Consider the following 25,764-nt stretch of genomic DNA (forward strand, 5'->3'; position numbering starts at 1 on the left):
GCTGCACAGCTCCCACCTCTGTGCTCTCAGAAGTGGAGGCAGCATCTTTCAAGAGCATATTCTTGAGGAAGAGTATTCTGTGGTCATAGAATCATAGAATCATAGAATTAGCTAGGTTGGAAGGGACCTCAGAGATCATCAAGTCCAACCCTTGACCCACCGGTGCGGTTGGTAGACCATGGCACTGAGTGCCACATCCAGTCTCTTTTTAAATGTCTCCAGGGATGGAGAATCCACCACCTCACCGGGCAGTCCATTCCATTGCCTGATCACCCTCTCCGTAAAAAAATTCTTTCTGATATCTAGCCTAAATCTCCCCTGGCACAACTTAAGACTGTCCTCTTGTCTTGTTGAAAGTCGTCTGGGAAAAGAGACCAACTCCCACCTGGCTACAACCTCCTTTCAGGTAGTTGTAGAGAGTGATGAGGTCTCCCCTGAGCCTCCTCTTCTTCAGGCTGAACAGCCCCAGCTCTCTCAGCCTCTCTTCATAGGGCCTGTGCTCGAGTCCCTTCACCAGCCTGGTTGCCCTCCTTTGGACCTGTTCCAGGACCTCGATATCCTTCCTGAACTGAGGGGCCCAGAACTGGACACAGTATTCGAGGTGTGGCCTCACCAGGGCTGAGTACAGGGGCAGAATCACTTCCTTGGACCTGCTGGCCACGCTGTTCCTGATACAGGCCAGGATGCCATTGGCCTTCTTGGCCACCTGGGCACACTGCTGGCTCATGTTCAGCTTCCTGTCAATCCAGACTCCCAGGTCCCTTTCTGCCTGGCTGCTCTCCAACCACTCTGTGCCCAGCCTGTAGCGCTGCATGGGGTTGTTGTGGCCAAAGTGCAGGACCCGGCACTTGGCCGTGTTGAACCTCATCCCGTTGGAATCAGCCCAACTCTCCAGTCTGTCCAGGTCCCTCTGCAGAGCCCTCCTGCCTTCTGGCTGGTCCACACTTCCTCCCAGCTTGGTGTCGTCTGCGAATTTGCTGATGATGGACTCAATCCCTTCATCTAAATCATCAATGAAGATATTAAACAGAACTGGGCCCAACACTGATCCCTGGGGGACACCACTAGTGACCAGCCACCAACTGGATGCAGCCCCATTCACCATCACTCTCTGGGCCCGGCCTTCCAGCCAGTTCTTAACCCAGCACAGGATGCTCCTGTCCAAGCTGTGGCCTGACAGCTTTTTCAGGAGAATGCTGTGGGAGACTGTGTCAAAGGCCTTGCTGAAGTCCAGGTAGAACACATCCACAGCCTTCCCCTCATCCACCAGACGGGTCACCTGATCATAAAAGGAGATCAGGTTGGTTAGGCAGGACCTTCCCTTTCTAAACCCGTGCTGGCTGGGTCTGATCCCTTGCCCGTCCTGCAGGTGCTGTGTGATTGCACCGAGGATGATCTGTTCCATAACCCTGCCAGGCACTGAGGTCAGGCTGACGGGCCTGTAGTTTCCTGGGTCTTCCTTCCGGCCCTTTTTGTGGATTGGCGTGACATTCGCCAACTTCCAATCATCTGGGATGTCCCCAGTGAGCCAGGACTGTTGGTAGATGATAGAGAGAGGTCATTGAGAGCTGCTGTGACCAAGCTCCTGGCAGAATATAGCTGTGGAAGGCTCAAGAGCATTCACACCCCCTCTGGAATTGCCATCACTATAGTCTAGAGAAAACAGCAAATGTTTTTTGTCATATGGAAACAAGAGCAAAGACGACTCCACCCGACATCCACCCAGGCTAGTGGATGCAGCTGAGAAGTTGGATAAGACAGGCTCTGTCCTGTTTTGGTTCTCTTTTTGTGATGTATTGACTCACTGCCTTAATTCCTGAGTGTCTCATTCCACTCTCAGGCACAGGAGACTGGCCAGCAGCAGCTTTGCAGTGCCAAGGGGTAAGAGGTAAAGCCAGTCAGCTGTAGATAAAAATCCCCTGCTCTCAGCATCATCTGTACTGAGTACAATGGTTGCAAAGGGCAAACTGCCCCCTTGGCACACAGTGTGATTCCCACTGGTCTGTGTCTTCCGCTGCTCTCTGTAGCTGGAACAGGCTACATGTGGGAGATGATGCTACCTTTTGTCAGCTCTCCTGAAAAATTCCCTTCCTTCCGCCCTACCCCTTCTTGGTGTTTTAGCGCTCTGTCTTTGGTAGGACTCCTTGCTGCCAAATATAAATAGGCACAATATTTAAATCTGAATAACCATTTATGGTGAAAACACTCTACTGGCCTTCTGAAAAAAAAATCTCCCTAGCAGTGTTTATGTGCTGTGGAGGCATTAGGATACTGCAATGAGAAGAAAACAAGATAGGACACTGTTGTGCTTGCTGGTGGCTGCTTCTTGGCCAAGGGAGGAGCAAAGTCCCAGGAACAGAGGATGTCCCATGGCATCCCTGGACATGGCTTGATTTCACTTTGCTGTAATCGGTAGCAGAGTCCTGGGAATGGGCTCTATTTCAAAACCATCAATGCCTGTGTATGAAAGTCCTCCATATGCTCAGTTCTCAATGGGCCACACATTCATGTAGGACATCTGGCTTATATATGGAACAAAATGTACGTGCAAAGAGATTTTCTCAGTTCCTTCTAGCAAAAGCATGATCAATTCCACCCCCTTCTCCCAATACTTCCTGAACTACTTCTTTATGGTTAATTTACACCAGTCAGCAGAGGTAGCTCTGGGCTCAAGAAGGGACTGTAAGTGCAGGGCTTTGTGAAGCTCAGCCTGGCTTCTGATTTTGTTTCCATCCCCAAAGTGTTTCAGATGAGTCACTGCATTTCTCTCTGCATCAGTTCTCTCCCTCTGAGAAAGCAGGCAATCACAACCCTTTGTTCGGTCCTGTTCCTAACACTCTGAAGGTCCTGCCTGTCTCTGCTGAGCAGCTGCAGGAAGAGGCCAAGGGCAGATCAGCAGGATTATTCCTGTGGCACTGGTCCAGCCTGGTATCCAGGGCTTGGCAGGATGCTGCAGGAGGTACATACCCAAAAAAACATTCCTTGCTCATCTGATGGGCTCTGCTTTTGGGTCATATCCACTGCCACGTCCAAACCTGGAGACAAAAACGCAAGCCAGCAAAGGCAGAGCTGAGGGGAAGGAAGGAAACTAGCCAGCAAGGCTCATAAAATAAATTAAAATAACAATATTGGCCCCAAAGTATGGTTTTATTTCACTGCTTTTTCTTTTTATAAATTACCCATAAGGCAACTGCCAGATTCTTCAGAGCTTTTGTTAGCCAACATTCTTGTGAAGTATTTTGAAAGAAAACCATGTGTTCAGCAGCTTATGTGTGAAGAAGCTTGAAAAATGTTCTGAAATTGGAAGATGCTGTGTATTTGTGAGTCACAGAGATCATGATGTAGCAGCTGGGGTTTCTTAGCAGGTGACAGGGAGAGGTAAGAGATGACTGCATGAAGTTTAACTGTAGACTCTTTATAAACTAGAGATGGGTTGAGTACATGTGCATGGCTGGTGTTTTTACCAGGGAAGGTATTCTAGACTAAAACTTTTCTTTTTATTGGCAAGCTTCTTTACTACAGTGTCCTATAGGGTTAAATGCAGTCCTGATCAGGCTCTGAAGGAAGCTCATCCAAGTGGTGGGAAAGTGAGTTGACCATGAATTTGCAAGAAAATATTCCTTACTATGCAAGAAAATATTACCTTCTTCCAAAGAATTAGAGCATAGTGATGACAAAGCAAAGAAGAAAAGAAATAAGAAAAGGGAAAGGAAAAGAAAAGGAAAAAGAAATAGAAAAAGAAAAAGGAGAAGGAAAAGGAAAATATTTCTTTTTTTGAGTCATTACATTTTACATTTCTCTGGAGATTGTGAACGTGGGAAGTCTAGAGGGAAGAACCATAATCTGGAACTCAAAATGCTTTTCCCTTGCTGTGTCTGCCTTTATACCTGAAGCTTCCCAGTCTTGAAATTTAGCTCTTGCAGAAAGATCATCTCCAATATCTCTGCCTTGTGCTATGCTCAGAGCTTGTTGGATGTCCATTAAGTGCACTTAATTTTGTCTAACATTAAAGCAAGGGCAAAGCTACCTCAGATTGCAGAGGATCTTAGGGTGAGGAGCAAGGAGACACGTGGCTCCTGCCCTCTTGCTGAAAGGTTCCAGTTCAATCAAGCAGTCTTTTCTGTGGGATGATTGACAAAGAATGACTTTTTTTCTGCTCTGCTGTAGCTTCTACTTCTCTCTAAAAGCCAGAGCCAGAAGCATGATGAGGCTGAAGATTAACACTTGGAGTGCCAGAATTTTTTAGTATTTAAACAAATTGAAGGCTATGCATGTGCAGGGTTTTACTCAGCATTTTGATTCTTCTGCAAGGACAAGAACCTCACAGACTTGGAGAATTGGCTTGGCTTCTTCATCCAGAGTTTTGCCAGCTCAGTGGGTCTTTTTGCTTCTGGTAACATTTGAAGATGAATAATTATTAGCTGAAAAAAAGCATACCGGCACTTAAGTCAAAGACTGTGGCTTGGAGCACCCTTGACCAGTCAGTGACTTTAAAATTTCACTCAAGGGGAAAAAAAGAGAAATGTGCTGAAGTGGCAGCTGTTTATCTTAAGTTTCTCTTGTTTCTGGTAAAATGAGTTCATGAAGTCTACTGCCTATGGCCCTGATAGAGCTGAAAGTTAGAACCTTGATGGACTTTCCTCATTCTTCATGCCCTGGAAGTCTGAGGGGTAGAACTCTGATGAGAAGTCCAAAGAAGATCAAATCAGGAGAAAAAAGTCTAGAAAACATTCACCTGATCATAAAGTTTCATCAATTGTGGAATGAAGAGTATGTTCTCAAGGCAGAGTTAAAAGTGCCTCCCTGACTGAGAGACAAGCACAGACAATTTGTGGCTGACCAGATGATTTGATGTCTCCTGGATAGAGTGATATTTTGCATCAGACATTTATTAGCTTAATTAAAACCTTTTTCTGAAGAGGCAACCTACAGTCCTGGTGTTATTTACATGTCAGTTTACTTCTACACATAATATTTTGGGGGCTCAGATGTCCAAATTCCTGAGCTCTCCTTCTATAAGAGTGTTGGACAGATTGAAGGTCCCAGCAGATCAACAGAGTCTCCTGGAAACTTGCTGTTCTCTAGATGAATACAGCTTTTCAAGGCTATAGCAGTATCTGCCCCTTCTGCATGGAAGTTTTGGGTTAATTATTGTAGTTAATGATTTTAATTACTTAATTGCTCATTGTATGTCACTAGCTTATGGAATGTTTGATACCAGCATTTATTTAGAATGTGAGATAACTCAACTCCTCCTAATCTTTCCTTGTAGAAGTCACCCTGTGATGGCTCCAAAGTTGTCCTTCACTGCCTCAGCTAGCAGACCAGCAGTTCCAACTTCCAGGCAGCCTTTGGGAAGCAAAGTTAATTTGCACCTGCATTATTTTTTTTTTTTCTTCAGTCTCTATAAGATAATTATCTGGCTGGTCTCTTGAATCCCTGTTTGGATAATTGCACTTACAAGGCCTATAAAGAAAGCTCAAGGGGCACAACAAGTCATTCTGAAAATGCCTTGCCCTTAGGTTTTACCTTTTCCTCTTTGCAGAAGCAAAACAGGTGTTTAAATGCTAAAACCTAAACTGCTTAGTCACAACTTCAGGAAAACCACACAGTATGTCCAGGATTTGGGTGACAGCATCTCTCCCTTCACAAGCTGCTTTTCCTCAGTAGACGTTTTAAGCACAAAGCTGACCTTGTTTAATGGGTATTCTTGCTCATCTTCCACACAGGCTACCACAGAGAAAAAAGGCACAGACTGTATTGTTTTGAAGAGTGTTAGCACTTTTTCTAGTATTGTCTCAGCCTGGGATGAAGGATTTTAAAAGCATACCCACCATGTACGCTACATGTTCACCTTTTGTGCCATTTGCTGTCTGGGCAAAACCAGGACCAAGCTATTTCTCTTTCATTTCTAAAGGATTTCTCTTTCCAATTTCCATGATCCAGGACAACAAATTGTTTTCAGAGACAATACTTATGTTGAGTTTAGCTGTACCAAAAGAAAACAGTTCTGACTAAATACGGTATATATCTGGCAATGTAAAAGAAACCTTAGGAAGAAAATGGTGAAAAATTTCAAAGTTTGCATTGTAGCTGTGGAACTCCCCTTGGCTCCTCCAGACAACAGCTTACATCTTCCAGATACAAGACTCTGTTTACATTGGACATTTTGCTTTCATCATTTTATGTTAAAAAAAAAAAAAAAAAAAAAAAAGTTAGGCCTTGGTCCTGCTAATAGCTAAAAAGAGAAACTGCTGTGACAATAGAGTTGAATAATTTTTTGCAACTTCTGGGCAATTTCACTGCAGTTCAAATCATCTTTGATAGAGCTGCTAATTTTGCATTATCCTCAAGAAGTGAGTTACTAATGTGTTCTAAATGCGCTTCCTATTTCTGGCACTTTAAGTTATTTTATCCCCCTGACTTTTTTGAAAGCAGGGGCTGCCTCTGTTCTTGATCCCCTGCCACATCCCTGTCCTTTGTTGGCACTGGACAATAGTAGCAGTAGCTTTATCTTCTTGCCAGTTGATAAGCACTCGAGCTGCTTCTCAAAACAAAGCTGAATGACTGCTCACCCAAGCAACTAAATAGCTCAGGTCTGCACAAGATCCTTGGGTGATGCTGGCAGCCATGCTGTGAAAGGGGGGGCTGGCTCCAAGCTGAGCAGAGCTGGCACACCTTGCCAGCCTCAGGCTTTTCAGCTGCATGGAAAGGTGCAGAGTGATTGATTTAGTAACCTCATCGGCACGCTTATGGTGTGCAAAAGAAGAAAATAGTCAAGTGTTGAGTGCTAGATGTGATGTGTTGTTTGTGTTGTATTTTGTAGTTTTGGGGATTTTATCTGGGCTTTTTGTTTGTTTGGTTTGGTTTGGTTTTTTTGTTTTTTTACTGGAGTTCTCACCTCCTGTAAACCTTATGGTTCTGATGCAACATCCTAGAAACAGCCACAAACCAGCTTGTCAGGGTTTCCAGAGCCAGCGTCACTGCCAGTTTTACCAATGATAACTTGCTTTTTGAAAAGATTTTCAAGACCTAGATTTTCTAGGAGGACCAGAATCAAGTAATGCTTTCTGCAACATGGCTGGTATGTTTGAGATTCCTGGTATCAGCTTGGTGAGGTGATTCTGCATCCAGATGGAATAGACTCACTGCCCCAACAGAAGGGGAAGTTTGGTATTTCTGGTTGTCATGAGTTTAAAACATCTCTTCTCAGGTGTTTGCAGCACACTTCTGGGAAAAAAGAACCAACCTGTCTGTCTCTCGCATGTATTTATTGTCTGTTTTTCCAACACCACCTACAAGTACACACCCTTTGTCTATGTCATATAAAAAATATATATGTATATGTATGAAGCAATATATAACATATATATTATATGCAGAAAATTGTTTTTACAGCATATATAATATATGCAGTCATATTATCAAGATCTGTAAAAGGAAATTCTGCTCCAGTGTTATTTTCCAGCTGGAAATCTGTGGCAATGACTTTGCACGTGTGTGTCTGCTCCCTCCTCCTCCAGCACCAGGGACTGGAACTCAACTCAACTCAACAGAAGAGATCCTGGACATGCCAAGCTTTAGTTCACGTGGCTCAACACAGTTGAAGACTCATTATTCCCTGCTTAATGCCCTGCTTTGTCCCTCGTATGTGCTTTGCTTCCACTTCTGCATGGTGTTTTCCTCTTCATGGACCCTAATGGACAAAGGAGAGCCTTTCCTTACTTGGCCAGCTGGAGCCCACTGGAATCAACCTGACCTCCTGCTGTCACTGCTGCTGGGGAGCACAAGGGTCTTCTAGAGCTGTAATCATCCCTCAGGATACCTCATTTTCATTTAGGCTCTCTACCTACTAGGGATTTCAAGGGTGACCAATAAGTAATAGCCAAATTCAATCCTTCACTTCTGTTAGGCTCTTGACCCTCATTTTGTTCTGGAAAGTACTAGTGTCAAGGAAACAGGATCTCCAGTTCTCTTCATGTTGCAGTGAACAAAGAAATCCAGGAAGTATTCATGAGGGTTTAGAAGGGTAATCCAGAGGAAAAGCAATCCCTTTCTCAGAGGAAAACTGCAAAACTGGAGTAAGCAGCTCATCAGCCATCTGAGGAATAATTGCATTGCTCGCAGGGATACAACCTAGAGTAAAGACAATGATCTTCATGCTCCAAAGCACCAACCCCTTTACCATCCAAGGTCAGAAAGAATTTTCTCCATCTCATGATACAGAACATGTCAACTCTTGACATATCAGCCATTGGCCACTGAGTGGCTAGACAGCCCCATGGGGTATAACACACATCTGCTCTCATGTGCCTGGGGACATTGAGCAGCTGGGCCACGGTTCTGCAGGGACGTTTTATCCAACCAAATATACCCCAAGCAGAAGTACAGACCCCAGGGAGTTGCTCCGGTTTTTCCATAGCCAAAATGTTTATCATCTTTGAATGTTTCCTCACTAACCCCTCTCCTCCACAAGAAGAGCATGGAGTATTATTAGCCAGTGCTTCTAAAGCCTTACATTTCCTGGGAAAGAGAGAAACCTTGTCTAGCATGAGGATCTAACCAGGCATCATTTATCTTAACCTGCATGGATGTGCTCCCACTTTCCTCCTCAGTCTTCCTCCATGTTTCTGAGTTGAACATCTCTGAAGTCTTTCCATTCTGAATGGTTCTTCTGATTCCAAGGCTGAATAAGTGAGATTAAGGCTCAGTCTGGAGAGATACTGGGAGAAGAGTTTTTACTTCCAGCACAAGCTAAATTTTACTATATATAGATACAAACTGGCTTCCTATGGCTTTTTTCGGAGCATTGATTCTTCCTTCTCTCCACCCCAAGATGACAGGACATGGAAGTGCTACCAAATGGTGCATTTAGTACCCATGCTAGTGCTAATTAGCAAATTGTAAAACACTGGAGAGTTGGAGGCCAGACTCTTCCCATACCAACTTCTCTGTTCACCTCCTGAAAAGCAGAAAGAATCTTAAGAGCTTTTCTAGGTGGGAAACTAAGAGCAACCTCCTCCACCAGCAGGAATCCACAGCTGGAAAGACATAGAGCACCTTCCAGCCCCATCACAAGCAAGAGAGAGCATACTTAAGCAGGTTTGGAGAAAATGTCATTGCACTCCAGTCTTCTTCACCAAGGAAGAGACACCTGCAGTCAGGCCTAAGATCCTCAAAGAAAAAAGGTTGAGGGTCTCTGTACCCACTTTGAACCCACTTCTTTTACTCTCTGCACTCTTTTCATCTTCAGCAAGAAGATTTCTTGCCTTTGGAACTTCATCTAAATTATGGTTGGGAAGAAACTAGTAGTGAACACTGTCCCCAGGAATTCTAGTTAGGAGATAGAGATCTATTTCAGGATGTTTCCATCACCCATGAGAGCTCCACATCCTTCCTCATAGCCATGCAGCTGATGGAGACACAGACACATCACAGGCAGCAGACCAGGGAGTTATCACAGCTGTCAAAGCCACTGAGTGCTGTGTATTGGACACATCTTGCTGAGCTTGTCCAGATATCTTCAGGGTGGTGCTCACCCAGCAAGTGAAAGAAAACTGATGTCTCCCTTGTAGTGTGGGTTGTGTCTCTCTCCTTCAATCTTCAGCAGCAGCAGTGGCAGTATATTTTAGAATAAGATCCTAGAAACTCCCAAATTTCCCCCAAAACAACTGATGTCCCCTCTTAAACAAGCAAGGGAACAAGTTAGCAGAGTTGTCTGCCCAGAGCCCTAATGGAAGCCCTTGATTTCTTGCAGACACTGATGAGTGCCACTCAAGCCCCTGTCTGAATGGAGCTACCTGCGTTGATGGCATCGACTCTTTCAAATGCTTTTGCCTTCCCAGCTACGGAGGGGACCTGTGTGAGATCGGTACGGCCAACCTGGCTTCAGCTAATCTTACTAACTGCTGCACTACCTCCTTCCCACCCTACCCCCCCAAAAAAAATAAGCTGATCCCAGGTGATTCCATCAGTCCTGCCCTCATCTCAGAGAGCTAACCTCTAACAGCAGCTTAAAGTACAGTAGAGTTTTGCTTATGTGTTTTCGCTACTTTGCTCATCACAGCATCGTGTCCTCTAGAAGTCCTAATCAGAAGCTTCTGGTGTCTCCTTCAGTTTTCTCTTTTTTAAGTTTCTCCACTGAAGATCCATAGAGACTGTAATGGTGTTGATCGCAGAATTCACTGCCTCTTTGGGCAGAAGAGTCTTTCTGTTCATCTGTAAGAGTGGGAAACTTGTGAGTACATCTTCACCCCAAGGCAAACTTTCTCTGCTAGACTGGAATTTCATGGAAGGATGCTTCAACTGAGCCACATAAAATTATTGTGTTTCTCTCTGTGAAGATGCAACTGAGAGAAGCCTCACTCACTCCAGGAATCCCCACCAATTTGACACAGCATGACATTTTTGTCACCTCATCAACATAGTTTCCTGTGCTAAAATCAGCAGGGAATGTGTATCTTTGAGAAAATGTGAAGTGACCTATTTTCCCATCAAAATTGGGAACCTCTGACCTGCACTAATATTTCTTTTTGTTTGTGCAAGGGAAGAAAAAAAGGGTTGTTTTTTTTCCTTAAAGCTGATGAAAGCCCAAACTTTTATCAGCTTAGGTGAGGGGAAGCTGTCCTGCCTTGCTCAGACAAAAGAGGAAAAAGATTGCAGTGTCTTCTTCACTTTTGGCACAAGTAATGATGGTGTATATTGGATTTTCTCCTCCCCTTTCTCTGCATCTCTCTTTCTGCTTCCAGTATTATAATATGGACAAGACCATAAGAAAAGAGGTCAGGATTATTGGGCCTTAACATCACTTTCCTAATGTCACATAATCATCCTCTGATCTCCCCACCCCTCCCACCCATTGTTGAAGATCCTTGTAATAGAACAAGAAACTTTCTATCATGCACCCACTTATGGCCTTTTTTGTTACAAGCCAGAGATCCTCTCTTTATATTCATCTTTTATACCTGGGCCCACAGCCTGGGAGATGCAAGAGGAAGTCAGTGTCCCAACTTTGGTGGTGAATGTAAATCTGCATGATTCCCATGAGGAAATGTCCCATTCTGTAACATCTATTGGTGTCCAAGAAGAGCAGAACATTCTAGGTGAGCTCTGCCACCTGTGCACACAGCCATCCCTTCATGTCACCACAACTGTGTCCCCACCAGGGAACAAGCTTTTTGTCACTCTTTTCTAAAATTATTGCTGCCCTATTTCCCCATAAGGGACAGCTATGTAGGAAAGAGACCTTTATCCTAGGAAATGTCCTGCTTAGGGTCTGTGCCATCCTCAGGCTGTGATGACAAGGGGTGGCACTCAAGCTGCTGGAAAAAAGTTTTAAATCTGAAAAGATGGAGGGTATTCTCTGCTCACCTTGTGCAAGCAATCTGCCTGCAAAGACCAAGAATCCTTGGAGCTTCAGCTACTTCCAGATAATCCATTTGATCTGTTGAAGAAGGCAGAAAACATTTTTTCAGTGCTTCAGCTGACTACCAACATCTATGAAGTGTTTGCAGTCTCCAGATAGGCAAACACCAGAAAGGTGGATTAGGAGGAATTAGTGTGATTGGAGGTGAGAGCAGAAGAAAGAAACTGAGTATAGAAAACCATACTGGAAAGGGAGAAAGGTATGAGGATTCATGAAAGCCCACCACTCCAAGTGCCTGAGAAAGAAAGGTATATTGGGGACCTGAAAGGCTGAGATCAAACACATTTCATTTTCTGTTTCCTTTGGTCACACGGAGAAACTGTGTGGTGTTGCATTGCATGAGAGATCCCGGAGGTCTTTTCTAGTGGTTTCTCCACTTACCTTTTTATCTCCCTCATCCATGTTTTTTTGTTTTTTTTTTTTTATATTAATGGGTTCAACTCTTCAGTGTTTCTCAGATGGTAAAAGATATTCTGAAAAGCTGAGAAATTTTTGTACTTCTCTAGTAGCTTCCAAGATTTTCCTTGAGATTTCATTTTCTCTCTTCACCATGGTAAGTTCCCACCTCTGTCTCTTTTCTTCCACCTTGGTAAGTTTGTCATAGCCCCAGAACCACATCAGGCAATGCGACCACTTAAACCTGCTCTCTCGTCCCCTCTTTTCTCTTTGATACATATGTGTTAATTCTGAGCATCTGGATTCAAGTTTTGGAGCTTCTTTCCAAAGCAAGAAAACTCTGCAGGCCAGCACAAGTGGAAAGAGTGAGTCTATTTCTTGGTCAGTTCCATGAACATGACACAGGGATTGAATTACTCAGGAATAAGTTAATATTGGTCAAGTTTTCTAGTAGCACTGGTCAAGTTACTGCATTACTGGGTCTTCAACACAGGCTCCCCTCTCTACGTGTGTCTTGGATGCCTTATGGTCATTTTCCCTGGGTTTTCCTACAGGCAAGTATCAGGGTCTGATTTTTAATGGAAGTGACCATGTGTTGTCCTATGCCATGAGAGCATGAGCTGCTAAGAGGTGAGTTGGAAGGCTTCCAGACCCACACACCAACTCCTTCATCCCTCCTTTGTGTGTTTCAGATCTGCAAAACTGTGACGAAGGCTGGACCAAGTTCCAGGGCAACTGCTACAGGCATTTTGAAGACAGGGAGACTTGGATGGATGCAGAGAACAGATGCCAACAACATCAAGCCCATCTGAGCAGTATCATCACCCCAGAGGAGCAAGAATTTGTGAACAGTGAGTGCTGAGGGCAGCTTGAGGTTGGGCAGGGGTTCACCTGTTGGATTCTGTGTCTTGTGGGCAGATTTATCCAAAACTATGGTAAAAAAAAAATAAAATAAAATAAATTTCCCCCACTAGTGCTCAGCTATTTCCTAATAAGGTCTCACCCTTGTGGGGGAGAGGAGGAACTGTCCATACATGAGAGAGAAGATGGCCCTGTCTTGGCTAGGGCAGATCTTTGCTCTTACCATGTTGCTGATGAGGTTTCACAAGGTGTTCACTTGCTGCAACAAGCATGGTGACCCATGTCAGTGTAGGTGGCTCCATGCTAAGTGGGAAGGGAGACAGACGAGCACAAGGTAGGGAAGAAATCACTTCTTTTCAAGGGCTGGTAATGGAGAAGGAGCCAAATGACCCAGAGTCTCCTGGGCCAGAGGCAGCTGAGATGGCAATGAAACACTTCCAACAATGTGTGGGGGAACTGTGACACACTCTTCTTTCCTCTCTTCCAGGCCATGCACAGGATTATCAGTGGATTGGCCTCAGTGATAGAGCTGTGGAGAATGACTTCCGCTGGTCTGATGGGCACTCCCTGGTAAGCCAGCAGCCTCTGGAGTGGGCAGGCATCCCTCCAACAGGAGAGGAGATTCCTGTTGGGTGGGAAGAGCCCCATGAGCTTTGTTGAGTGCTTGGGTTGGGTGTTGAGTGGAGGCATCCCTAAACTTTTTAGGGCTCACGTTTTTTTCAAGCCTGTAGCAAAGCTGGTCAGGCAAGCTCCTGGACAAGATGGTGGTGGAAATAAGTAGGAACAAGGAGGGCTCAGCCTCAGGTGAAGGGATTTTTTTCTCTTGGCAGCAATTTGAGAACTGGCGACCCAACCAACCCGATAACTTCTTTGCGGCGGGTGAGGACTGCGTCGTGATGATCTGGCACGAGCAAGGCGAATGGAACGACGTCCCCTGCAACTATCACCTCCCTTTCACCTGCAAGAAAGGAACAGGTCAGCACCCTGCACCCTTGCTGGCAAAGCTGGGGGTCTCAGGCAGTGGCTGTGGGGCTGGGGTCAGGGCCACGTTTTCATGTCCCCATGCAGAGCCATCTCTCCAACAGGGCAGCTCTGTGCCCTCCCATGGATACAAGTGGCCATTGCAATGCCCGCCTCTTGGTACTTCTCCAGGAGGTGAGGACAGAGCCCTGAGGCAGACATCTGATTAATTCTAAGGTCCATCACAGAATTTTCATGTCACTCTGCCCCTAAATTTTGTGAACCTAGGGATACTCAAAGAGATTTGAATTTTTATCAACTTTTTAATCAACTGTGCCTTTTTTGCATTTCCTCCTTATTCTTTCCTCACAACAGAGGAAACAAACCATGTCTCTGTGGACATAGCAATGAAGCCCAGCAGCCTCAGGTGATGGCACCTACCCAGATGGGACCCAGACACCTTCTAGATCAGAGATGTTATACCAAAGGGGGAATCACAGGGGAGGGCATCACTCCCATGGCATCCTAGGGTTAGGCAAGGATGGCTGTGGGCACAGCTGCCTCTGTGCACCCCGCAAGTGGCCACCTTTCAAGCAGTCACCTTCAATCACTCCTTCTCTCCAGCACCTAGAGATCCCAGAGGATGGGATGCAGGAGAAGCAGAGTGATAAGACTGGGTGTGCTGCCCGGGTGTGAGCTGACTGATGCTCAGCCAGGCAGGACCCCTCAAGCACTCCATGTCTCTGCCCACCTCCTGCAGTGGCCTGTGGGGACCCTCCTGTGGTGGAGAATGCCAGGACCTTTGGCCGGAAGAAGGACCGCTACGAAATCAACTCCTTGGTCCGGTACCAGTGCAGCCAAGGCTACATCCAGCGCCATGTGCCCACGATCCGGTGCCAGCCCAGTGGGCAGTGGGAGGAGCCACGGATATCCTGCACAAACCGTATGTCTTGGGTTCGGGTGCCCTTCAAACCCTTCACCCTCAGGTTAGGGCTGATGCACCCCTGCAGTGAGAGAAGGAGCTGGGGACAAGGGGGGCATCACCTTGGGGTGCAAGTCAGCTCCAGGCTAGGCAGAAGAGAGAACATAATGGTGTCGTGACTTGCTGAAAGCTCAGCCCCTGATGGGGACATGGGAGCTAGCATCTTCTGGGCACATGTGGAACGTGGAAGATGGCTGGAGGGTAGCCTGGACAATTCCTCCACATAGGCAGGGCAAGGGCAGATCCAGAACCAGGAAAAGGCAACAAGGAGATTAGCAAGGGCCCAGGCTACTTAAAGAAAGGAAAGAAAAAGGAACAGTTTCCGAAAGGGTGGGGTTTGGCACCACCTGCGAACAGAGAGAGAATTACAGCCAGGAGCTGTGGTGTGTCCCCCTCCCCAAGCCCTCCCCATCATCCCCCTGCCCTGGGAGCAGACAGGAGCCCTGCAGCAGAGCTAAGCCAAGGGACAGGGCTGGGCTCCTGACCCTTCTCCTGTCAGGCTTCCAGCTGACGGCAGTCAGCCATCTCCCACTGGTGTCCCAGCCCACTCCCAGGCCTGTCTACACCCCTGTCCCATCCCCACTTGACTGGACTTTCCCATTATTTCATTGGCTTTGGCCAAACTGCATTCATTAGTCCAGTGGCCTCCTTGGTCCATCTGGGCAATTCCAGCTAAAGCAACAGTCCCAGAGGCAGGGAAAAATTGATACGGGCTTAAGGGACAAACCTCCGCCCCAGGGAGGAGATGGAAGGAGGAGGGACTGACGAGATGCCTGAGGGCAGCCCCATGATGTAAACCAAGGCGCTGTCTCCCTTGGCTCTGCTGCAGACCCGGAGAGCTCTGCAGGCTGCTCCCGGCCGAGACCATCAGCAACCAAGAGACCCAGGCTGTTCCCAACCACCTTCTCCTGCTTCCAGTAAAACCCTCCTGCAACTATCGTGATGGAGCGGTGCCAGATTCGAGGAAGCAAAGATGGGCAGAAACCTTGTCCCTGACAGCCAGATGGGTTTTTTTCCCTATCCCAGGGGATCGGGGAAGGACTGGTAGGGGAGCTGGGGAAGCGGCCCCCATTCCCAGCCCTGGATAGGAAGTGATGGGCTCACCATCCATAGAGAGAATGCTCCTGCACAGGCTCTCTGGGGGAACTGGGCACCTTGACTCCTGGGTGAAGCAAACCCCAGCTGCAGGGACGAGAGAAGGGGCGATTGTGTGCGAGCGAGCAGCCTGGCGCCGGGGCACACACAGCCACCCGCCGGGCAGCGCTGCCTGCGGCCGCCCGTATTTTTCCAGGGAGCCAGGGGCCAGGACAGCCAGCGCGGGACAAGCAGCGTCTCTGTCCCAGCTCCTGCTTAACAAGGTGCCTTTTCTTCTCCCTCTCCCGCAGCCTCCAGCTACCAGCGCAGTCTATACAAGAGGAGCCCCAGGAGCCGGTCGAGACCCAGCGGCAGAGCCGCGCACAGGCCCACCCATTAGAGCAGGGCGAGAGAGACCGATGGGGAAAGAGAGAGAGAGAGAGATTTTTAACGGAACAGTTATATTAACAGAGTCGATTTCTTCTTCTTGTTGTTGCTTTTTTGTCATATAAGGAAAAAAAAATTATATTAAAGACAAACCCACCTTTGTGTATATATATAAAAGAAAAATTAATGTGTTTTTTTTTTTCCAAGCACCAAAGCAAAGCAAATTAGATGTCAGCATTTTTTACTAACCATCCGGTTCCAATTATCTTTGTGCCTTTGGGGACAGGGAGGGGGGTGGGTTTGCAGAGGGCAGAGGGTTAAGTTAAATAATAAAGATTATTATTTTTTTCCTGATTTTATCCACGAACAATGTAATTATTTCTGTTATTTAATCTCCAGGGTGAACAGCACCTTTTGGGGTTTTGTTTTTGTTTTTTTCCAGAACCCTCCTATTGCTGCAGCATGTCGGGGCAGGTGGGGAGGGCCAGGGGGGCTGCAGTGGAAGGAGCTGCAGGAGGAGGGGGGTAAGGGGATGCTGAGACTGGGGGCTGCAGCCCCTCTCTGCTTCCCCACCACCCCACCCCCCCACAGCACAGCACCCATCCCAAGACAACATGCTCTTTCCAGGGGACTGTGCGGGGCACCAGTGTTCCCTGCACCTATTTATATTTTTGAACATATCCTATTTTGAAAGAATGATAAATAATAAAGAGAGTGAAATCAGAATGGGCATTTGGTCAGTGTTGTGTTTTGGGGGAAAAGGAGGTGTTTGCGTGGGCCGGGGGCAGGTGTCCCTTAGGCAGTGGGGAAGGAAGGGAAGTCTAAACAGGGTGCTCCGGGCTACATGGGACCAGCTCAGCCCCAGACAGAACCCAAGGGTGCAGCCCAGCAGACAACAGAGGTGTGGGGAATAAATGACCTTTAAAGGTCCCTTCCAACCCAAAATGTTCCATGATTCCCAAGCCCCAAATGAAGGAGGACCCTGGGGTAGGACATCTCCCCCAGTTCAGCTCCCACTCCAGGAGGGTTTTAACCCACATGCCTAAAATCCATCTCAAACCCATCACCAGCAGGAAACATTTCCCCCTCCAGCTTCCAGTCTTAACACTGGGGGCTTAATTAACACCCATTGATGAGCTCCTTGTCAGGTGCCAGGGTGGGCACAAGGCTGAGCTGACAGCAATGAGATGATGCTCAGCCAAGACAGTCCTGGGTGTCCAGCCAGGGATCCCCAAATCCTCTCTCATGCTGGGACAGAGATGGGGACACAGCCACGTTGCTCCAGGGCTTTCTCCACTGATTTATTAGAAAAGGTCCAGGAAAATACATCTTTTCACAACCAGACACTCAAAGAAGAAGACACCAGAGATCAAGTGGAGTCCAGGTGAGGAGCACATATAGATAAGGCACTGGTGCTCCCATGAGGACAGGCACAACGGTGGGATGAGGCTGGAAGAGGGGCTGGGATCACATGGAGGCACCCGCTCCCTGCCTCTGGCTGAATCCAGCCTCACCACTCTCTAACCCCACAAAAACAGCAGCAGAACCATCCTGGAAGAGCACGGGGGTGTTGGTGTCCCACTGCCACCACAGGAAGGGGCCAAGCAGGGTTGCAGCAGCTCAGGCACTGCCAGCCTCGCTGGCACGGGGACCATCCCTGCCTGCACCTCGTACTGGGGACAGCCCCGTGCTGCCCCAGCCATCAGCTGCATGTGCCAGCTGCTCAGCAAGAGGTGGAAAATAAAAAGGAAAGAAATAAAAATAAAACCAAACAGAAGCCTCTCCCCCACCCCACCTCCCCCCAGTTACCCCCTAAGCAGCCCAGGGAAACACCCGACACCGGGCACCATCAGGCTGGAAACATCCTCCGGCCGAGAAGGAGCCCTCATGGTTCCCTATCTCTCCTTGTAGCAGAAGACCCCAAACCTGCCCTTGCTGGGGAAGCCGAAGCTGCGGACACCAGGCTCCGCGGGGCCGCAGTTGGGGCGGGGCTTAGCGATGGGGTAGCGCACACTGCCATCCGCCAGCCAGCCGGCATCGCAGCGATCCAGCCCCAGGAACTTCCAGGCAGAGTAGAGGTGTCCCACCCGGGCAATCTCGGCCCCAGCGTCCTGGCAGCTCTGCTTAGCCTCCTCCAGCGTCATCCCAGCCGGGTGGTCCAGATAGAAAACCTCTCCTGGGAGGGAAAAGGGAGCATGAGGGGAGCACCAGTGCAGAGCATTCTCTGCCTGGAGCAGTGTCACCTGGGCTGAGCCCCATGCCCTAAGCAGGAGGGAGGACACAGGATGCCACTGATCAGGCACAGCATCTTCCCCGGGTTCCCTCCCACCCATCCCCTGGCTTGGCACCCACCTCTAAGAGCAGAGGAGAAGCAGAAGGCATCAAAGCGGTGGAGGTGCCGGTGGCGGGGGCCGTAGCTGCGGATGCCCGGGGCGAGGTGCAGACCACCGCAGGGCTTGCGGGGCAGGCGGATGGGGTACTGCACGGTTCCGTCTGCCAGCCAGCCCGCGTTGCACCAGTCCAGCCCCTCGCTCCAGGCCTGGAAGAGCTGGTTGAAGGTGGCAAGGATGGCGCCTTGCTCCTGGCACACTCGCTCGGCTTCATGGTAGTTGAGGCTGTACTGCCCACGGGGAGGCTGGTAAGGGAACACGATGCCTGGGGGGAGGGGGAATGCTCAGCTGGCTCTGTTGGCAGCCGGTCCAACCCCGGTTCGGCCCCAGCAGGAGCCTCAGGGGTTCCCAACCCATCACAAATTCAGGCTCTTGGGACTATTCCAGGGTGGCACAGCCCAAAGTTCAGGAGTGCAGGGATGTGACTGCTCAGGGCATGCAGCTGCCAGCAGCGAGTGGCCAGCGACATCTGGTGGCACAGCGGGACAAGGGCTTGGTCTTAGGGACACACAGACCACCCCTCGTGGGGAGAGCACCAGCATATACAGAGTATTCTATCAGGGATGCAGGCACCACCACCACATGGATGTACAGACCACATTCCTGGGGGCACACAGGCAATGGTCCCAGGGAGACATGGACCACCTCTGTGGGGATGGAGACCATCATCATGGGGATGCACAAACCACAGGCACACAAGGACACAGGAAGGTATTAGCCACCACCCCAGGACACATGGACCACCAAGATGGGGCTGGATGGACTGCTGTCATGGGGATGGAGAGACCATGAGAACACATGGACCACCACCACAGACCACAAGCCACTGTGAGAGGAAGGGCTGGGGGTGGGGCAAGGCAGTGTGCAGGAGCACAGCAATGGGGATGTCCCTCATGCCAAGTGAGCAAGAGGGGTTGGACCAGTCACCATGGTTCATCACAAGGTGCATGCAGACACCCAGAGCTGGGAGGTGAGGGGGTGGCTGCTCACTGCAGCACAGTGGGAAGATGGGTAGGTAGAGGCAGGAAACGTTGCAGCCACAAGGTCACCCCCAGCTCCAACTCCACAGTAGCATCCCCAGCATCCAAGCTGGGTGGATTGCCCTGGGCTCACAACCCACAGACAACCCCAATCCACCACCCTGTCACACTGCACATCTCAGCCCCTTTCTTCTCACAGTTGGGCTCCTTGATCCCCCTGCCTTGCTACCTCCCCCAAGGGGGGGGTACTACAGGAAGGCCAGGCTCACTGGCTTTGTTCAGGGGTTCCCACTGTGCCCCCACCTTGCAGTTGGAGGTCCACCACGTCGCTCTCATCCTCCAGCCCATCGATGACTTCACAGCGGTACTTGCCCTCATCCTGCAAGTGCACATCACTGATGACCAGTGAGGCCTCACGCCAGCTGGCCTGGTGGAGGTGAGCACGGCCCTGGAAGTCCCCAAAGGCCATGTGGGTCTTGCCAATGGCAACCAGTACGTCTTGCTCCTTGGTGTAGTCGTCTCGCAGCTTGGACCACTTGATACGGATCTTGCGCTTGGCCTCCTGGTAAGGCTCATAGTGGTAATGGCAGGGCAGGGTGACATTGGCTCCATTGGAGCTGTAGATAGGGTCTTTGGGTGTTTCCACCACCAGCCTGGCCCCATTGAAGTAAACATCTGGAGAAAAAGAGAGAAGGTGTGAAGTTTGAGTCAGGATGCAGGGCTGGGCAATGTCTCCAAATCTCTGCAGCTGCTCTGCTCCCTCCCTCCAGCCACCTCTTCTCAGCATTAAGTCTCCCATGAGCATCTCCCAAGTATCCCTGCAGCACCCTCTCCTTCTCCTCTGGATCACACACACCCCCTCAGAGATGGGTCCCAGCCTCATCAAGAGGCAGAAGGTGGCATTCAGCCCCTCACACCAACCTGCCAGCCTCCCTTCTCCCCCATCCCTGTCACTCCCCAATATACCTTTCTCTTGCCCGTTGCCTTTGTCATTCATGACGTGGTTGTAGTAGAAGCCATTGTAAAAGGGGTGGTGGGAGCCAGTGGCCAGCCTCAGCAGGATGGCCTCCAGGAGCAGCGGGAGCAGCAGCATGGCTGGGGAGCGAGGCCAAACCTGAGCCTGGGCTGTGGAGGAGGAAAGGGCTGTGGTGACGCCCCCAAAATAACCAGGAGGGCCTCAGGGCTGCCAGGCACCTGGTGGCAGCCAAACTCCATGGTAGGACTGCAAGGAGAGGGGTGAGAATAGCCAGCGGAGCAGCTCGCATGCCCGCAGGGGCGGGCACAGGCAACCTGAGCTGTAGCCCCAGACTTGCCCCACAACCGGGACTCCCGGAGCTCCCATCCTCATACTCCCACCTGGGTCACCCCACGCGCCTCCACATCCGCGGCTGGCACCCGGAGCGGGGACGGGGCAGCCTGGGGAAAAGGGATCCCAGAGTGTCCTTTGAACCGGGAGCACTGGGAAAACATCAGCCAGGGGGTGCGGGGTGGGGAGAAGAGGCCGAGCCCCACTGTAAGCCACAAGCTCGGTTTACAGAGTCAACCGAGCGTGCAACCCAGTCGAGGAGGGGAGGAGAGAGCTGGGGGCTGCCTGCGCTGCCCCGGCACTGCACAAAGCCCGGCGGCACCCAGCCGGCCCCGACCAGTACCCCCAGCTCCTACCCGGGGTTGCCACTTGGCACCACAGACACGACTGGTGCTGATCCCACGCAACACGTTTCGCTCGCAAACCACGTCCCCTGGGATGGGGGAAATTTGGCTGCCCCTCGGCATCGGAGATCCACACTGCCCCAAGACCTGGGTGTCGCGGGCACCCAAGAGTGCTCCGTATGGAGCTCACCCAGGGCGGTGGCATCAGGATTTGCCGACTTGCGAGCTTTGCCGGAGCCGGCAGAGGGGGCCCGGCACCAGGCAAGCCTCCAGCATCCCCCTTCCAGACTGGGAGGAACCTGACATCTGTGCCCCCTGTCTACACCAGGTTACCGATGCCTGCAAAGGTGCCCCAGGCCAGGGGGCTGTGGGAGAGCGGGTACTCATCCCGGCAGGGTCCCTCAGGGGGTACAGTGGTGGTCTCCGGGCAGCGGGGTGTGCAAGCAGCTGCTCTCACCATGGGTTGCTTGCACCCATCCTCTCCTCCCCAGTGGGTGCCACCGCTGACCCTCCCGTGGGGGGTAGCCCATGCTTCCCACCCACCGAGGTCTGTGGAGCCGGTGCCGGACGGTACGGGGGGCACCGGCGGGATGTGCAGCCTGGTCCCGGCAGTCCGGTGGCATCGGGCAGAGGCCGGCAGGCACCGGAGCCCGGCAGGAATGATGCCACGTGCTGCTCGTGCAGGCAGGGAGAGCTCGAAGCACTGGCAACTTCACACCTCGGTTTGGGGACACCAACCCCGGCCCCCCCTCTGCCCCCAATGCCTTCTACCCCCAGAGCCCAGGGTGTTGATGACACTCCAGTGCCCTCAGCCGCGGTGCCGGTGAGCACCGTGCCACAGCACCTACCGTGGGGATGCCCGGCACCTCCTGCGGTGATGCCCGGCACCCTCCATGGTGATGCCATCCCTCCACGGCGAGCAGGGTGCCCACCACCCCGAGGTGCCAGCCCTCCCCAGCCCCCGGCCAAGCCCCACTCACGCTGGTCGCGGGCAGGCTGCAGGCAGGCGTGTAGGCAGGCTGCAGGCAGATGCACTGTGTTTAGGGCTCTTGCAGGGCTGAGAGGAAGCAGCTCCAGGGCCTGCCTCTTAAAGGGAAACACACGCCTTTCCCAACCCCCTGCTCGCAGCCCGGAGCTGGGGTGGGTGCCCCCGGCTCCCTGTCTGCCCGCTGTGCCCAGGCAATGGCCTCACCATGTGCCCGCACGCTGCCCACACACCTTGCCTGTAATGTGCCAGCTGCCAGCACTGTCCCCAGCTTGGCAGAGAGTTGGGGAGCAGGGTGCTCCATCAGGGCTGGTGGGACCCGTGATGCCCCATGCAAAGCCCCAGTGAAGCCGTGGGGCAGGGGCAGAAGAGTTGTCTCTTCTCCCACTTTCCAATGGGGAAACTGGAAGCAGTCCCCCAGAAAACGGCAGTGTCACATGGCAATGTCAATGCATATGGCAGGACCACTATGGCCACGAGCAGCGTGGGGTGAGTCGTCTGTGGTGAGGGGTGGTCTGTGCCCAGGAGACACAGGCAGCACCTGCCTGCCCTGGGGTCCAGCAGAGGCCATGGGGTTCAGCCTCTTTGGGGCCTGCCTGGGGCTTTGGGGGTAAAGCAGACACATAGAAACCAGGGGAAAAGCTTTGGAGTGTCTGTTTGAATGCATCTGAGGGGGCACTACCTTTAGAGCGCCCTCTGTGCCAGCTCTGGCCAGCAACACAAGACAGGCAGCCCCAGATCTGAGAGCCCCCAGTCCAGCCCCTGAGAGGGGCAGCATGGCAGCGGCACAGCCAGGGCTTCCCAGTCCGGGAGTGTCTGATGGGTCTGAGCACATGGAGGAACCATGGACCAGTGTGTGCCCTGACCCAGTGACCCATTGCCCCGGCTCATCCCGCTGCTTTGCCCCCTGCTTTGTTGTTTTATGGCGAGGAAATGAGGCATGGGGGCCCCGGTCTGGTTCTTGCTGCAGCCTGCGACGGCGTCAAGCCGGAAAAAAAACAACTCGTGCAAAAATAAATCACCCAGGGGATGGTTGTGGGGTAAAAAAGGGCCGGTACCCCTCCTAGGAGTGCCCCCCAGCACAGCACGCTTGGGGTGAGATCTTGTCTGCCCGCCGCCGGGACGCTGATAGGGAGCAGCCGGCACGGAAACAGCGTTATCTGCCAGCAGCGCCGGCCTGGCAGCTCCCATCCTCCGTGGGGAGCTCCGACCAGGGATGGCTGCAAGCTCCGGGATCTAGAGGCACTGCTGGTCCTTGCTCTCCTTTTCCCCACACACCCACCCATCAAGGCCCGCCAGTCCTCCCCGGGAAAGAAAGAGCAGGGCCAGGATGCGGGACCGTGACGGCCGGGCATGCTGCCTGCTTGCCTGCCCCGAGCTAACAGCTCTGCAGCCCACAATGGAGGGGCAATTAGATCTTCCAGCAAGGCAGCTTGGGGCCTCTGTGGTTCCTCCATCCCAGCCGAGGGTCCCCACACCCCCCAGCCCTGCCTCATGGATGGAGGAGGTGGTGGGATGGCATCCTGACCACATCCCTGTTGCGTCCCCACTGCCAGTTCCCCCCTGCAGCTGCTCACCCATTGGGATGGTCCCCTCCACCCCCTGAGCTGTGCAGACAGACAGCCCTTTTGGGGCACACTGCTCCTTGGTGTGGTCAGCCTATTGTTTTGGAGTAGAGGAATGAGCCACACAGTGCCCTGTGCTGCCTGCACTGCCTACACCCCAGTGTTGCCAGAAGCCATCCTCTGACCAACTTGAGGAGGGGAGCAGCAGTGGGAAGGGGGGACAAATGCTTTTGTGCATCTTTTTTCAGCAACAGCTCATGGCCAACATTAGGATGTGTCTCTTCTCTGGACACCCTTCAACTCCCTCCCGGGGAGCAGGAGGCATGGGGAAGTATCTGGCCACTGGCAGCCCTCCAAGGAGAGAGGAATCCCCTTCACTCTTTGCTCTCTCTTGCCTTTCAGCCTATTTTTGGTGCTTTGGGGATGATCCCAGATCTGTTTTCTGCAGGAGATTGGGGTGAAGCCCCAGGGCTGAGCTCCCCAAGAGGGACTTTGGGTGGGACAGTGGGTTTCAGGATGAGTGAGGCTCCACAGGGTCAGGGTAGCTCTGACCCAGGAGCACATGTTTGGGGCATGTGTTTAGGGTTGGCTGAGCTTTTGGCTGAATGGGAGCCATAAAAATGTCATCCCTGTCTTCCCCACCTCAAACCCGGGGCTGACAACTCCGCTGTGGCCCCACCAGAAAGATTTTTCACTGGAAATTGCAGGACGATTCCAGCAGGAACCTGTCACCCAAGGCTCAAAGCAGGGCGGAAACCCAGCATTCCCGGTGGGATGGAGGAGGCTGTGATCCATGCTGGGCTTTCCGGGTGGAGGAGAGAGGATGCTCTCCCTGACGGCTGCTTCCTGAGGAACGGGCAGCTGGCAGCACCAGCAGTAGAGCCAGCAGGCAGCGGGGTGCCGTGGCTGCAGCGTGCCGGCCCTGCAGCCTTCCTGTTGCCCCAGCAGCTCCACCGCGTCCAGGAAGAGCATCCGAGGGACAGGGACAAGCTGTGGCATGGAGGGCAACCTGACTCTCACCAACCCCCCTTTCTTCAGGCTTTGGAGGAGGAAGGAAACACCACAGGGCTGAGAAGGGGCTCAGCATCCATCAGAGGGGCTCACCAAAGGTGGTATTGGGCAAGGGGAAGCGGTGTCCAGGCGCTGAGGATGTGTCGCTGGCTCTGACACGCTCCAATCTCCGTCCCCATGGAGCCTCTGCCGTGCCCCTGGCTCAGAGCTGTCTTGGCTGGACTAGGAGCAAGCTGCTCTTATCTCTGCCCCAGCTTCCCGGTGATAAGGGTGGCACCACAGCTGGAGGTGACCCGGGCTGACTGTCCCCCCCCCGCCCATCATCAGATCTAGCTGTGGCTGCTATTTGTCACCAGGCAGCCACAGCCACAATTAATTCAGCCCCATTTCTGCTGCCCAGGGCTGGGACCCATGGGACCAGGCAGGAACCCACCTTGCCCAGTCAAGGCCTGGGGAAGGGATGCAGCCAAACAGGGCACTGCCAGCAGCAGAAAGGTGCATGGAGGTTGTATGGATCTGTGGTGGGATGCAGGTGGCACTAGGCCACTCATGCCAGCCTCAGGGACACCCTGCCCATTGTGGTAGAAGACTCTGGAGAGGAGCCAAGCTCCTCTGTCCTGTTCACCCCAGTGCTCCTTCCTTCCCAGGACCCCATCCTTGATGCAGGGGGATCCTGCTCCAGCAGCATCCATCTCCCAGCCTGCCCAGGGGGGTTCAGCTGGGACCATCCCCACTGTTAGACTAGCAGAACCCATCCCTGTGAGGGCACTGGGGTGCTCCAATTTGGGGAATTTGCTCCAGGATCAAAGTCAAAGGAGGAGACGCAGGATGTGGGGTGCTGATAGAGGCTTCCTCTTCCCAAGCCCCATCCTGCTGTGCTTGGTCAGCTGCGAGCACAGGCTCCATCAGCTGCAATGGGGTGGAGGCAGAGGGGAAGATGCACACAGCCCCGGTACCCTTTGTTGTTTGGGCAGGGGAGATAAGAGGGTCTGTGAAGGCAGGAGGTGCAGGGTCAGCATGGAAGGGCATCCTGGGGCTTTGCCAGACCTGCGGGTTTTTGGGACGTGGCTCACCGGGAGGCAGAGTGCAGCCAAGCTG

The 25,764-nt window shown here is 51.6% G+C and overlaps 2 protein-coding genes across 3 annotated transcripts in view; one reads left to right on the top strand and one right to left on the bottom strand.

Moving 5' to 3' along the window:
* Positions 1-16,226, top strand: part of ACAN (aggrecan) — a 51,419-nt gene extending 35,193 nt beyond the window's left edge. The window contains exons 13-18 of one of the 2 annotated variants that reach the window (XM_071754324.1): positions 9,758-9,871; positions 12,514-12,672; positions 13,170-13,252; positions 13,513-13,657; positions 14,403-14,585; positions 16,010-16,226. In XM_071754324.1, coding sequence (XP_071610425.1) covers positions 9,758-9,871; positions 12,514-12,672; positions 13,170-13,252; positions 13,513-13,657; positions 14,403-14,585; positions 16,010-16,098 — 773 coding nt within the window. In that variant the 3' untranslated portion in view covers positions 16,099-16,226. The remainder of the gene's footprint in view (positions 1-9,757; positions 9,872-12,513; positions 12,673-13,169; positions 13,253-13,512; positions 13,658-14,402; positions 14,586-16,009) is intronic. The other variant, XM_071754323.1, reaches the window with a different exon arrangement.
* Positions 16,227-17,365: 1,139 nt separating this feature from the next.
* HAPLN3 (hyaluronan and proteoglycan link protein 3) lies at positions 17,366-25,628 on the bottom strand. The gene is made up of 5 exons (XM_071754320.1): positions 22,086-25,628; positions 20,422-20,580; positions 19,759-20,130; positions 18,438-18,740; positions 17,366-18,261 (listed from the first exon to the last, which is right to left on the bottom strand). The coding sequence occupies exons 2-5, from the start codon at positions 20,546-20,548 to the stop codon at positions 17,981-17,983; spliced, it is 1,083 nt and encodes a 360-aa protein (XP_071610421.1). The 5' UTR covers positions 20,549-20,580; positions 22,086-25,628; the 3' UTR covers positions 17,366-17,980.
* Between the last annotated feature and the right edge of the window lie 136 nt (positions 25,629-25,764).

The sequence above is a fragment of the Heliangelus exortis genome, chromosome 11 (genome assembly GCF_036169615.1).
Source record: "Heliangelus exortis chromosome 11, bHelExo1.hap1, whole genome shotgun sequence".
In the NCBI taxonomy this organism is placed as follows: Eukaryota; Metazoa; Chordata; class Aves; order Apodiformes; family Trochilidae; genus Heliangelus; species Heliangelus exortis.